At 39.0% G+C, this 15,896-nt stretch overlaps 1 protein-coding gene across 1 annotated transcript in view; it reads right to left on the bottom strand.

Annotated features, from left to right (window-relative positions):
• Positions 1–4,078: 4,078 nt before the first annotated feature.
• LOC150079179 (intermembrane lipid transfer protein Vps13D-like) overlaps positions 4,079–15,896 on the bottom strand; it is a 129,922-nt gene continuing 118,104 nt past the window's right edge. Inside the window, exon 6 of the mRNA XM_090382983.1 lies at positions 4,079–4,704. Within this exon, the coding sequence (XP_090239109.1) occupies positions 4,079–4,704 (626 nt within the window). The remainder of the gene's footprint in view (positions 4,705–15,896) is intronic.

Raw genomic sequence — 15,896 nt, 5'->3', positions numbered from 1 at the left:
ACATAAGCCAGAATATCACCAGTGGATCGACACTGACGGAATCCATACTGGCGATCGCTGATCAGACGGAAGGTTTCTAGGTAGTTTAAGAGTTGGCGGTTAATTGATTTCTCCATTACTTTAGAAAGAGTAGAAGTAATTGCAATGGGACGATAATTGGATAGGAGGGATTTGTCACCCTTTTTTGGAACTGGCTGGATATGAGCAAATTTCCAAGCAGAAGGAAAAACACCTTTGGAATAAGAAAGTGAAAAAAGGCGGCAAAGAATAGGAGTAAGTTCAGGAGCACAGGTTTTGAGAACAAGTGGAGAAATACCATCAGGACCTGGAGCTTTCTTAGCATCAAGATTCATCAAAATCCTTCTGATATCCTTTTGACGGAAGACCACAGGAGGCATTGAATGGAGCGTGTTAGGAATGGTGGGAGGTGTTTTAGCAAGATCATTAATACATGAGCTGGAAGAAAAATGGGATGCTAGCAGGTCAGCTTTATCCTTGGCTGAAGTGACAACAGAACCATCTGGTTTGGACAGAGGTGGGAGCAGAGATGGGCAAAAGTTGCGGCCAATAGCTTTGGCAAGAGACCAGAATGCTCGGCTACCATTAGGGCAAGAAGCAAGTTTTCTACTCTTAGCCTGTTCAAACTCTAGTTTGGACTGATTAATAACTGCTTTACAATTGTTGCGAGCTTTGGTGTAGGCAGAAAATGAAACTGAAGAATTAGAAACAAGCCAATTACGATATGCAGCATTCTTCTCTTGGACAGCCTTAGCACATTTATTGGAAAACCAAGGTTTAGATAAAGGACGAGATTTTAAAGTGGAGTGTGGGATAAAGGATTCCATTCCTGCAAGAATAATTTCACTGACACGATCTGAGCAAACGTTGACATCCGAAGTTTTGAAACAGTAATCAGACCAAGGAAAAGAAGAAAAGAAGTCTCGCAGGTCATCCCATTTTGCATTCTTGTAATGCCAAACAATACGAGGCTGGGAATAGCCATGAGATAAAGGTTCCATTGGAGAAGAGACAATCACCAAGTTGTGATCTGAAGTGCCTAAAGGACCTCTCACTTCGACCTTGTACTTAGAAGGGTTGTTTGTGAGAAAAAGATCAAGTGTATTGGCTGTATGATTAGGATTGTCCGGTATTCTTGTAGGTAAATGAACAATCTGTGCTAGGTCATTAGTAATTGCAAAAGCCTCAGCATCTCGACCTGCTGGGTCGGTGTGACTAGAAAATGGAAGCCAGCTGGAATTGTGAACGTTAAAATCACCAAGGAAAATTACCTCACTGTTAGGAAAGTTAGACTGGAGAAAGTCAAGTTGCAAAGAGAGGAAGTCAAAGAGCTCCCAGTGATTAGTGGAGTTGGGAGAACGGTAGAGACAACAGATGAATTTGACACAATGAGGTAGAGAGATTTTAAGCCAGAGAAGATCAAAGAGAGGAGATTCCAAATTGCCAAGTCTCTGACAGGGAATATCAGAACGGACATATGCACAAGTACCACCTTTGAGGCGAAAGGAATCATACAGCAAATAATTTGGACATTTGAGATGAGAAGTAGTTGAATCAACTGATAACTGAGATTCAGTCAGAAAAAGTACATGGGGTTTGGAAGACTGCAAGTGGAAATGGACATCGTTGAGATTGGAATTAAGACCACGTATATTTGTGAAATGAATTAGGAAGTCCTTGGGAGGTTTAGCTCTTTTCGCAGATAAGCTTGCTCTATTATTTTGACAATTCATGGTGTATTCAATAGTAAGAAAAAGTGGGTGGGACATGCTGTATGAAGTAATGAAATTTTTGGATATGGCGTACATGTGGTAAGAATATACCCAGATCCTTGACATAACGTGGCCTCGACAATGCTCCCCGCATACACACTACTCGGACTCCCTCCAGTCACTATCTGGCAGAGTAGAGGTAGCAAGATTATACACTAGCTGATCCGGAAGCCTCCTAGAGAGTTACCAATAGGTTCGGTCCGGTGTACTAACTAGCGGCCGGCCTGCGAAAACCGTTTTAGAGCTGTACCCTCGAAATGTAAGGAATATTGGATCTCGCCACGACATTCATCATAACCTCAAAAGTCGTCAATCATACTGCATGATGGAAGAGATAGGGAAGGGTTGACCGGAACTTAGCTCTGGAGACTAAACATGGGTTCCACCACTTCAAGCCTCCAATAAGCAAAGTGGTGGTATTTCACCGGTTGATGAGAGTCATCTACCACCTAGTACTGCCTGGTAACATAGAGGGGCGGCGTTCCTCCATGTGGTGTGGGCGCCACACCTCGACCCCTGCTTACGTTGGTTCACACCTGGGTGGTCCCCCACCATGTACTTGTGCATGGAGGTTATACCCAGGATTACTAACAGTCCCACCATCGTGAAGGTGCAAGCAGAGGATTTGATTGTATAGCACCCCTCCATACTGTGAAAATAGCAAATGACGATGACAATTAGTGCAGCACATACAGGGATTCCATTTCTTGTCCTGATCACATAATTTGCAGCCAAATAAAGTTCATATCCTATTTTTAAAAGGGGCATTACAGACCGTATTTGACATGTAATTGTATAATAAATATGCATAAAAAAAGCTGTTAGGTTAACTAACACCATGACATTTTTAGAACTTCAACTGAAACTAACATCAAAAACAAATAAATCAGTCAACTGCTGAGTGCCAGGCACTCAGGATGAAGGGTCCGCAGTCACGAATGGTCGTTAGTGTAGTATTTCAAACAGAGAGCTTTATGGTTCTTTTTGAAAAAGAGTTTCTAGTACCCCAGTTCGGCCTAAAATTGAGGAACTAACAAAAACTTTGTCTATTTCAGTCTTTCCAGTTGTTGGGAATGACAAGGGTGGGAGAAGCGACTCCGACTTCTTCCAATTAAAGTCTTGGGGGAGAAGCAACTGGTAGGTGAGGGCCATGCAAGACTCATTGCAGGTGCCTCCCCACCACCACCGCCTCAACACTGTCTCTCCGAGTACCTCCTTGCCGGGACAACTCCAGCTTTGAAAATTGTTAAAAAATACTTTTTTGTTGCAAAATTTATAAACAACCTTTATAGATTTATTAACTAACTATTTAGCAACCTTTTTGTCACCAAAAGGACAGTTACTTAGTAAAAGAAGCGCACTATCGAGGTTCAATAAAAAATTGTTTTTTTTTTTTTATTTTAACACAAAAAGTAAATGATAGATTTCAATCAGAATAGTTTTCCCTTGATAGGCATTGAATAATGCATATCTAATGTGATTTTTATATTTTTGACTCCATTAGCAACAGAAATAAAGGGGGGGGGGGGGGGAACAAAAATTACTCACATTTTCCTGTCTGGTGCTGGCATTTTTAATTTTAAAAATATTTTAAAATTATATTTTAAACCTACTCATTGAGCTCTTTCCAACAGTATATAATAAGCTATAGGTTGGCAACAACATTTTTGTCTCCCCACTTCTCAAACAAATTTTCGTCAACAACAATCAATATGGCGTTATGTTGGCCCACATGATGTATAAACCCTTTCAAGGCAATAGGTTGAGTGGGTCCAGAGATACAATGCTGTGACGCACAGACAGACAACTGAGTTACATTATAAGGATCCTTCATTAGACTATGGACCCTAAAAAGACAGCATGAGTGCACTGTTAAAAATTTGTGGAAGATTTGCTTTGTATATCTGTCTGACAAACAAGCAGCAGCTGAGATAAAATAGTCCAGAAACTGATCAGTGCATCAAGATCGAGAAAACTCCTGCTTCTAGAACTTGAACCAATCAGAAACCCAACTAATATAAACTGACAGACCATAACCTAAGTATGTGAAACTAAAATATGAAATATATTGCAAACTGAGAGTGATAGGAAAATATGGATGGACTGTACATTCAAAATCAGCATTAAAAAGTACATTAAGACCAGCACATTATCTATTGAAAAATTTTTCACTGTTGTTCAAGTGTTATTACTGCATTAGATTAGATCTGACAAGGTAAAATAAGATTATCTAATTTCCAAAGAAATTTATTACTTCTTAAATAAACGCTAATATTCCTACAGAAAACTTACTTTAGGCTAACATCAAAGTGTTGTTTTTCAAATAAAGAAGGAATGTTTGAAGTTGGTGTATGAATGAAAAGTCCAACAGGATATTTCTTGACAGGAGAGATTTCCACAGTGCGTCTGTATAAGTTAGCTGCTAGAGAATCAGTTCTCTTGGTAACAATCCCAATAGCAACCTCAGTAGTAGCAGCACTCTTTATCGAATAAGCCAGTAGTGTCATATATTCTTTAAATTCTGTAGCACAAGATGACAATTCATGAATGAGACGGGGAGAATGGGTATAGCACAGAGATGCCATTCTGGCTGTTATTTCAAGTGTTCCAGGATGGTAAATCGACATATGCCCTTCTGAATTTATTGGTCTTGTTTGGAAGGGAGAGGATAATGGAGATGTACTTGCATTTTTAAGATCAAATCGTGTTATTACGAATGTCAAAGCCTTCTTCTGTATTTCATCATCAATATCAGATTTAGATAAAGTTTGTCCCTCTTGCCCAGGGTAACCCTCATTATATAAATTTAAGGGATCATACCCTACACTGATAATTCTCTGATATTTTGTTCCCTCTGTAATTAAATCTAATACTTGGAGGCCACCTAATGTTCCTTGGATCTGAATGTTTTTACCTGAAAAAAAGCAGAAAACAATTTATTAACATAAGAATAGTGTATCACTAAATATGCATTTTGAAAAAAAAAAAAATTTAATATCATACGAAACCATCTAGTATCCATGTTATTTATCTAGGAAGCATCTTTCTAAGATTTATTTTTTCTCATTTACTAAACAGAAATTATGAAGATATAATTAAAATATAATATTTTCTAAATTATTCAAATTATTAATTTACCTCTTGCTATTCTATAAATCACTCATCAGCCTTCCTGGAAAAAAGCTATTCTCTCTGCTTGGAATAACACACACAAACACTTTCAACCAAATAATTTTCTGGCAACAAGACCAATTTCACATCCGCTCTTGTCATGTTCAAAACAAACATCAATGATAGGGACATACTAATCCATATTACTTATATATGCATGCACTATAATTACTCTGTATATAGACTTACTGAAATAAAGGCTATCAGTCTTTTTCTGTATGCAGATGTTTTAAAGCTGGATCCCAGTTTCAAAATGTTCACATCCAGAAAAAGACTTCACTTAGCATTAGTTGAGGTGTATGATGCAAGAAAGCAAGCAAGCTTATATAGCATCACCCCCAAAAAAAAAAAAAAAACTTCCCATTTCACCCACCCAGTCAATCCAAATGTTTGTCTAGTTCAGCCTTAAATTCATTTAAGCTATCAAGTTCCACAACAGATGGAAATCTGTTCAGAAATGCATTTTTCTAAACAATTCTTCTGTTCCTGTTTTAAAGAAATTAGTCTTTATAGAGCAATTTATATTAGTCACTATTCAGATGAGTAACACCTTTTCAAAGACAGATCAAGTAACAATTCGGAAGTGTGTTGCATCACAATGGGAATATGCACTCATCAATACCTGTTGCACAATCTGCTCATATTAAAAAATAATACAGAAATGTGAATCATATTTTAGAGATCAAGTAATAGTAGCATGTGATGCAAAAAAGCAAATGTATGAGCTTATGCAGCATCAACCAAAAAAAAAAAAAATCACACCATTCCCTCCAAATGCCTGTCTAGTTCCACCTTAAATTTATTCAACCTATCAACTTCCACAACAACAGATGGAAGTTTGTTTCAGCAATTAACCACCCGCTGGCAAAAGGCAAATTTCCGCACATCTATTCTGCATCAGTATTTTCTTAATTTGAATTTATGTCCCCTTAGTTTCGTAATTTGAACAAGTGGAAGGATCCCATCAGAATTCAGCGTGTTCAACTCATTCAAGGCCTTATACACCTCAATCAAATCACCGCGCAGGTGCCTAGTCTCCAGCCACTGCAATTTGCAGAACTTAAGCCTCTCTTGGTAAGAGGATCCCTCATTCCCCTCACCAATCTTGTTGCCCTTCTCTGTACATGCTCAAGTAAATCTACATCCTTCCTAAAATGATGCCTCCAGCCCTGTACGCAGTACTCAAGGCATGGCCTGACCATTTACTTATACAGAGGGACAATCACCTCCTTTTCCCTGCTAGCAAAATTCCTATATATCATTGACAAAAGCCCATGGACCTTCCCTGGCAGCCTGTCTACATTGCTCAGAAAACTTCATATCTATCTGCACAATTACTCCCAGGTCTTTTTCATTTTCTACCACTTTAAGTTTAGTACCACACAGTTGGTACGTTTCTCTCGGATTACTTCTACCCATATGCAGTACCTTTCCATTTGTCAAGGTTAAACTTCAGTTGCCACTTCTTAACCCATCTGCCCAAATTATCTAGATCCTGTTGCAGTAGCACACTGCCATTAACAACCCTGCCAACCTTTGTATCATCTGCAAACTTCGACATTAAGCCTGATATACCTTCATCAGTATCATTGATAAATATACAAAACAACAGTGGACCTAACACCGAACCCTGTGGGACACCACTAATAACATTAGTCCACGTAGAGCAGCACCCATTGATTACCACCCTCTGTCTTCTCCCACTTAACCATCCTTTTATCCATTATAGCAACTTACCCTTAATACCATTCTGCTCCAATTTGTACAATAGTCTTCCATGCGCAACAGTGTAAAAAGCTTTCCTGAAATCCAAATATATGATATCAAAATAATATTTTGCCTCCAGTTCCTTTGTAACCACATCATAATATCCTATCAAATTTGTCAGACAAGACTTTCCCTTAACAAACCCATGCTGTGTCTGAATTATTGCTGCAGTCTTGTCTAGATGATCCTGCAATGCATCTTTAACCAGTGACTCCATTATTTTACCAGGAACAGAAGTTAAACTAACTGGTCTGTAATTACTCGTCTCGCCCTTCAATCCCCCTTTGTGAATTGGGGATACATTTGCACATCTCCAGTCCGTGGGAACCTCCCCTGAGTCCAAGGATGCTCTCATAATTATGGCTAAGGGTTTGCTTAGTTGCTTTGCCGCCTCCTTTAATATAACCGGATAGATCCCATCCACCCCCAGGTGGTTTTCTTATGTTTAACTTCAGCAATTTCTCCTCCACTTTTCTCCCAGTTATTACAAAATCATTAAGCACCCTGCTACAATTTGATAACCTTCTGCCATTTTCAAACCTTAATAATTCCTCACGTGTGAATGTAGATGTAAAATACTCATTCAGTTTGTTTGCTATCTGAGCAGGATCATCCACAGTCGAACCATCAATGTCAAGTGGACAAATCAGATTCATACCCTTCCTTTTAGAGTTTATATAAGTAAAGAAATCCTTGCTGTTTTTCTTAGCATCTTTTGCCAAGGATTTCTCATAATCTTCCTTTGCCTGCCTAACCTCCTTTGTGACCTGATTACAGACTAGCCATAGGCTTCTGAATCGCTTGATAATTTATATGCATTCCATGCATTTTTCTTCCCTGTCACGAGTCTCATTAGTTCATTAGATAACAGTTAACAGAAGCCTATGATAGATATAAGTTGATCTGTAACCAAGTTACAAAGGAGGTTAGGCAGGCGAAGGCAGATTATGAGAAATCTTTGGCAAGGGATGCCAAGAAAAACAGCAAGGAGTTCTTTACTTATGTAAACTCTAGAAGGAAGGGGATGAATCAGATTGGTCCACTTGATATCGATGGTTCAACTGTTCATGATCCTGCTCAGGTAACTAACAAACTAAATCAATATTTTGCATCTACATTCACACATGAGGAGTTATTCAGGAAGGGGAATGCCATAGATGAAGTAAACACTAGCAGTGAGCTAGATGATCTTGTAATAATTGAGAGTAAAGCGGAGGAGAAATTGTTGAAGATAAATACAAGAAAGGCACCTGGGGTGGATGGGATCTATCCACTTATATTAAAGGAGGCAGCAAAGGAAGTAAGCAATCCGTTAGCCATAATTATGAGAGCTGCCTTGGACTCAGGGGAGGTACCCACAGACTGGAGATGTGCAAATGTAACCCCAATTCACAAAGGAGGATTAAAGGCTGACACAAGTAATTATAGACCTGTGAGTTTTAACTTCTGTTCCAGGAAAATTAATGGAAGCAACTGGTTAAAGAAGCACTGCAGGATCATCTTGACAAGAATTCAGTTATAGCTCAGTCACAGCATGGTTTTGTTAAGGGAAGGTCTTGCCTGACGAATCAAATTGGTCAGGCAAGATACTATGAAGTAGTCACAAAAGAATTGGATGCAGGAAATCACTTTGATATTATATATTTGGATCTTAGAAAGGCTTTTGATACTGTTGCACATGGAAGACTGCTGCACAAATTGGAGCAGTGTGGCATTAGTGGCAAATTGTTGCTATGGATAAAGGGATGGTTGAGTGGCAGAAGACAGAGAGTGGTAATTAATGGACACTGCTCATCGTGGACTAATGTTATTAGTGGTGTCCCTCGGGGTTCAGTATTGGGTCCATTGTTGATTTCTGTATTTATAAATAATATTGATGATCGTATATCAAGCTTAATGTCCAAGTTTGCAGACGATACAAAGGTTGGCAGGGTTGTTAAGGACGCTACTGACGCTATGCTGCTGCAACAGGATCTGTAAAGGTTGAGCAGATGGGCTGAGAGGTGGCAAATGAAGTTTAACATTGACAAATGTAAAGTACTACATATGGGAAACAGCAACCCCAGAGCAACGTATAAACTCTGTGGTACTACACTGACAGTGGTAGAGAATGAAAATGACCTGGGGGTAATTGTGCAGGCAGATATGAAGTTCTCTGAGCAGTACAGACGGGCTGCAAGAGTAGCTCATGGTGTTTTATCAATGATATACAGGAATTTTTCTAGCAGGGATAGGGAGATGATTATTCCCTTGTATAAGGCAATGGTCAGGCCACACCTTGAGTACTGTATACAGGTCTGGAAGCCTTATTTCAAGAAGGATGTAGAGATGCTGGAATGAGTACAGAGAAGGGTAACAAGGTTAGTGAATGGAACGAATGGTTGCTCTTACGAAGAAAGGCTTAAGTTTTGCAAATTACAGTGTCTGGAGACTAGGCACTGGCGAGGTGATCTGATAGAGGTGTACAAAGCCTTGAATGGTTTGAGCATGCTCAATGCTGATGGGATACTGCCTCTTGCTCAGAATAATCACCTGAGAGGGCATAAATTCAAATTGAGGGAAGACAGAGATAGAATAGATGTGCGGAAATTTGCCTTTAGCCAGCGGGTAGTTGGTTGGTGGAACAGACTTCCATCCTTTGTTGTGGAAGTTGAGAGCCTAAATAAATTTAAGGCTCAGCTGGACAGGTATTTCGAACAAACGGTGGGGTGAAGTGGAAGGTTCTTTTTTTTTTTTTGGCTGATGCTGCATAAGCTTGCTTTCTTGCATCATATGCCTCTACTAATGCTAATAACCATTTAGGCCTAAACCTTGAATAATATTTCTTAATAGGTATGAAACTTTTAGTAGCATCTATGATTAATTCCTTGAATTAGTATTAGTATTAGTAACGGCCACATGGTGCAAGAAAGCCTATGGCTTATGCTGCCCCAGCCAAAAAAAAAAAAAAAAAAAAATCCGAACAAAACAATGATAAAAACAAAAAAAAATAATAAAATAAAATAAATAACAATAATTAATAAAAAAAAAAAAAAAAAAGGAAATTAAACCTATCATCCATGAAGGCAACTTATTCCAGTAATTTATAACTCACTGGCTAAAATAAAACTTCCTGCAGTCCAATCTAAACATTTCCCCCATAACTTGAATTTATGTCCCCTAGTTCTAGCATCATTTATAATCTTGAAAATTTTGTCCTCATTCATTTTACTGATGCCTCTCAGAGCCTTAAAAGCCTCAATCAAATCTCCTCTAAGGTGTCTAGTTTCCAAACTCTGCAATCCACATATTCGAAGTCTTTCTTCATAAGGACGCCCTTTTGCCGATCTCAAGGCGAGTTACCCTTCTTTGCACCCTTTCAAGAAGCTCGATGTCTTTTTTTGGTTTTTTTTTTAGGAGCATTAGCAACTAAGGCCATATTACTCCGGGGATATGCGGTGGTCATTCCCTGACCTTTCCACATCCTCCGTATTTGGTGGTCACGGGCTCGAACCCCGGTCTAATCAAGAAGCGTGTGCTACGCACTGCTGCTCCTACCCACCTGGCTACGGAGGCGCCTCGATGTCTTTCTTTATGTGCGGTCTCAATACTTGAACACAGTATTCCAAGTGTGATCTAACATAAGCCTTATATAATGGGATTATCAGGTCCCTATCTCTACTTGCAAAAGTTCGATAGATCATCGATAGGACACCATGGGCCTTCCTTGCAACCTGTTTACGATGCTCACAGAATTTTTTAATGTCTGACAGTATCGTAACACCCAAGTCCCTTTCCTCCAGTACTGGGTTTAGTTGAACTCCACCAAGTGAATAAGTTAATTTGGGATTACTGTTTCCCAGGTGTAATACCTTGCACTTTGTTGGATTACAGCACAGCTGCCATTTTTCTGACCATTCCTGAAGTCTATCTAGGTCTCTCTGAAGAAGCTCAGCTTGACAGTGATTATTAACTACTCTAACAACTGACGATGTTACCAACAGTAAATTTTAAGTGGGAATTTTTCCCACTTAAAATTTACTGTTGGTAACATCGTCAGTTGATCCCACTGTACAGAATTTAAAAACTTTCTGAAACCACTGTAATCACCTTTACAGAAGCAAAAATCCTTTCCTTTACCCCTGAAGGTAATTATATCTTTAAGTAAATCCCACATCAGTACACTGTGATCACTGCCACCTAGTGGTTCCTTTATCTGCAAATTCTTAATACATGAATGATCACTGCTGATAACCAGATCAAGAGTATTGTAACCAGATCAAGTATGATCAGTACAAATGGGATATCCATGGAAATTGAAAATAGTGAGGTTCTTTCTTGGTTTGCATGATGTTTTCATTAGGTTCCCTTGTTTTCATTGTGTCTGAAATAGCAGGGCAGTATATCAGCATTACAGGAGAAGAGAATGATCTGCCCGGATTATCCCTTGTTGTTGTTTTTTGGGAGTTTCTGGCACAAGGGCTACATAGGCCATATTGCACCTATCAAAGTAAGTGACAGTACGTGTCATAACTGCTCTAGTAGCAATTAGAATCGTTCATGCATTTTAAATCGTTTCAAGTAAGTGAAAATTTCAGAGTTCTGCGTCATTGCCCATTATGCTGCTGACTGACGTAGGGTTTGAGATGGAGCTGAACGTAGACTGTCAGGCAGTGTTGAACAAGCTACATTCAATTAGTATGTGCTCCACTGAGAGCGGTTGCAAACAGTGTGTGCACTGAGGAGATTCATTTCCTGTGAGCAAAAACAGATGGGTGAGGTGAGTATGGCCAATTTGAGTTCTGGCTAGGTGCACTTCTTTTCTATTTTTGCGGAGGCTAGATGTCCATAATTGTGGTTCAGATTTCAGTTGAAATAGCTTATTGTGGGTTTGCTTTTTCCACAGAAGTGTGCATTGCTCTATACATATTTTCTGTATATTGTGTTTATAATCAGGATATGGGACCAGATCATTTGATATGGCTATGTTGTTGGAAGGATGCTTTAAAGCGTCATCAGTGCACTCATTTCCAGGAATACCACTCTGATCTGGGATCCAGGAGAAGATAACTGTTTGATGTTGCTCATGGAGATGTATCAGCTTATGTCGTATTAGCTTTACCAAAGGATTGTAAGTTGAAGTATTCTTAAGAGCTAACAGAGCACTTTTGGAATCTGCGTATACTATACTTTTATTTATTGACAGGAGTGAAATATTTTCCAGGGCAAGCTTAATTGCATGGAGCTCAGCAGTATAGCTGCTGCATTCAGCTGGAAGTGAAATAGAAACAGTTGTATTAGGGAAGACAGCAGCTGCGCTCACTTTATTTCCAGACTTTGAACTGTCAGTATAGATCTTAGAAAACTGGGAGTAATTCTCTGCATGAACAAGATGTAGTTGACTGATGTTAATATCTGCTATAGCATCTTTTCCACATTTTTCAAAGAAATCATCATAAGCAGGAGTTAAGGTAATCCACAGGGGTTCCAGATCTTTTAAATCTCTGATGATATTGTGAAAGTTAAAACTCCAGCATTCTGATAAGTTCTGTAATCTGATACCAGTTGGTCAGATTGTTCTCTGTTTGTTTCTATAGAGTGTTGTCCATTGCGGATTGTACAGTAGTCGCCAAATAGGATGAATGGGCAAGGTTTTAATTTTAGCTGAGTAATTCAATAATAGCATCTTTCTTCTGATACTGAGTGGAGGTTCATGAGCCTCAACATACAGACTTTGAACTGGTGATGTTCTGTATGAACCTAAGGCAATCCTAAGAGCAGAGTGTTGGATGGGTGCAAGACAGGCTAAGGTACTCTCCCTAGCTGAGTCGTAAACAGGTGCACCATAGTCTAGCCGGGATCTAACTAGAGACCTATATAAGTGGAGCAGTGTATAACGGTCTGCACCCCAGGACATACTAGAGACGACCCGGAGTACGTTCATTTTCTTAAGACAAGTGATTCGTAGGTGTCTGACGTGCTCTTGGAAATTCAGCTTCTTATCAAAAATTATCCCCAGGAGATGAATGCTGTTCGTGATTGGAAGAGGATGATTGTCCAAATGTAGTTCAAGATCTGGAAGGATTTTTTGTTTGTTGCAGAAGTGGATAGCTGTAGATTTGTGGTTTGATAGTCTGTATCCATTTCATGTCATCCATCGTTGAATATTATTTATCGATATTTGTAGTTGCCTCTCAATGTAATTTACATTCTGGGAATGACAGGATACTGTAAAATCATCAGCATAGAGATGAGTCGACAGTGTTTGGAATGCTATTTGTAATATTGTTAATTCGTATAGCAAATAAAGTAGCACGGACGACAGAGCCTTGTGGGACTCCTTATTGAATGTATGTTTAAGACAGAGCCTGCCGGTATCGGACTTGGAAAGTCCTGTGAAAAAGGAAGTTTTGAATAAAATATGGTAAATGCCCTTTCATATCTACAGAATGAAGATCCTTTAAGATTCCATAACACCATGTGGTATCGAAAGCTTTTTCTATATCGAGACACACCGTGACAAGATGTTGATTCCTGATAAAAGCATTTCTTATGTTTGATTCAGCCTTTATCATGAGATCTAAGGATGATCTATTCTTCTGAAAGCCAAACTGATTGTTACTGATTAGTTTTCTAGACTCAAGGTACCACGTTAATCGATGATGCACCATTTTTTTCTAAAGTTAACATGGTATCTTGAGTCTAGAAAACTAATCAGCAACAATCAGTTCGGTTGTTTGTACAAAATCAGTTTGTAAAATTTTAGCAGTGAGGATAATGATTGCTGATCTAGATGTTTAAGCATTACATAGTAAATTCTGCCAGGGCCAGGGGCACTGTTGCAGGAACTATTTATAGATGCTTTAAATTCTGATAGTGTGAGCACTTGATTATAGGGTAAATGGCAGGAAGTTTTGAAGTTTAGTTTAAATTTCTCAGCATCGGCTTTAATTTTTTGGAATGATGGATGATATGCAATGGAGGCTGGCAATTTTGAGAACACAGTTCCTAATGTATTTGCAATATCTACAGGATTAGAGATCTCCTTCCCATTCCAGTTAAGAATAGGTGCAGGTGATATAAGGTATTTACCATTTAGTTGCCTGATTTTTTTTCATACTATTCTGGCTTCGGTATCCTTATTGACTGACGAAGCAAATTTTATCCAAGAGTCCTTTTTAGCCTTTTGCCTGATGTACCATGCCTTGGCTCTAAGTTTCTTATAATTAATAAGGTTGGCAGTGGTAGGGTATTTTTGGAATAAGTTCCATGCTGCATTCTTTTCTCTTTTCACCTTGTTACAATCATTGTTTCACCAGTGATTGGTATGTCTACGATTTCTTAATTGAGATTGTGGGATGGCAACGTTTGCAGCTGACAGTATCTGCATTGTGATATGCTTCATGACGGATTGATAGAAGTAGACTCAATGATGTGATCATCAAAAGAGACAACTTTTATATTTTATCCAGTCTGCTTTAGAAAATTTCCATTTCATTTGTGTATCAGTTGTTTTGGAATTGGTGGTTTGAATTCTGCATATTACTGGATAGTCATCACCGTTGAGAGGGTTGTCAAGTGTTGTCTATTCGACACTTGGAAACAGGATCGGAGAGCAGATCGAGAGGTCAATTGCAGATGACGCTCCAGTAGGAAAATGAATGTAAGTGGGTAAGCCTGTGTTCAGTAATGTTAAATTCTGCCTGTCTAGTAGTATTTCAATAAGTTCTCCACGTCTGTCTGTGATGGGGGATCCCCATAAAGGATGATGTCCATTAAAGTCTCCTAATAAGCAGACTGGTGATGGTAACTGCAACTCAAGGTTTTCTAGTTCATGAATTGTACATTGCTGATTGGGAGGGAGATATATTGAAACAATCGTTAAGGCAATGCCAATCATTACACACGAGCTGCAACAGCTTCTAAGTCAGTTTGAAGAGGAATCTCCTTACAAGGAACCCTTGAGCCTATGAGTATGGCCACTCCACCATGAGCACTGTTTGTCCTGTCTTGTTGAAAAAAGAGTATAATATTTAACTGACATGGACACTTGAGGTGTTAGATTTGTTTCTTGTAGGCAGATGTTCACAGGATGATAGTGGCCAATTAATTCATATATGTCATCTATGTTGCTGTGAAAGCCTCTGTAATTCCATTGAACTATGTTGTTGTTCATTGTGTAGGTTTTGAATTAGAAGTCGAATCTGTCTGTATTTTAATGTTACTCTACTTGTGACGGTCAGTTTTTATTTTGTCCTTTTTTGAAAAGAATGGACGTGTGTCCATGTCGTCTTCTGCATAAAGATCTAGAATGGGTTCATTACAAGTATTGTTTTCTGCAATATCCATAGATGTGTTATCAGATAATTTCTTTCTAACCTGAACTGAATTTTCCTTCTGATCTGGAGTAACTGGATCTGATTTAGCAGTAGATGGTATCGAGATCGGGGTATTGTTTGTCCTATCTACTGTTTGGTGTTTTGTTGACTGTGATGCAGGTGATAGCAACGTTTGAGGCCATTCAGAAATTGGCACTTTTGGTGGAACTGATATATCTGTTTGCATTGAAACTGTTTGGTGTCTTTTGGATGCTTCAGCATATGTACGTTTAGGCATGTTTTGTAGTAGGTGCTTTCTGGCTTCAGGGTATGTGACCTTGTTCTCCACTTTGTATTTCTAGATTTTTTTCTCCAGCTTCCATTGCTCACACGATCTAGAAAAAGCTGAATGGTTGCCTTTGCAGTTTGCACACCATGATGATTCGGCATTACAATCAGTATGGACATGTTCTTTTGATCCACAGTTTGAACAAACTGAATCTCCTCAGCAGACAGTTTAGGAATGCCCAAACTTCTGACACTTGTAGCATCAAATAGGATTGGGGATATAAGGATGGATGCGGCAGTTTAGGTATCCTGCTTTCACTGATGAAGGAAGGTTTGTGTAGAAAAAGTGAGAATGACGCTACGAGTAGGAACAAATTCTCCATCTTTCTTCAGCATTATTCTTCTTGCTTCAGTAACTTTCTGGTCTTGGAGTTCTTGAACAATCTCCTCCTCTTTGACGTTCAGTAGATCCCATTCGGAAATGACTCCTTTGGAGCTATTAAGGGTAGCATGAGGAGATACCTTAATAGGGACTCAACGAAACGATACGATGCAAGTTTTAGAAGACTTGGAATGTTTATGG

Source organism: Mastigoproctus giganteus, chromosome 10 (assembly GCF_048544385.1).
Source record: "Mastigoproctus giganteus isolate SK-2022 chromosome 10, ASM4854438v1, whole genome shotgun sequence".
NCBI lineage: Eukaryota > Metazoa > Arthropoda > Arachnida > Uropygi > Thelyphonidae > Mastigoproctus > Mastigoproctus giganteus.
The sequence above is the reverse complement of the archived record's forward strand: the minus strand, read 5'-3'. Positions and strand labels throughout refer to the sequence as shown.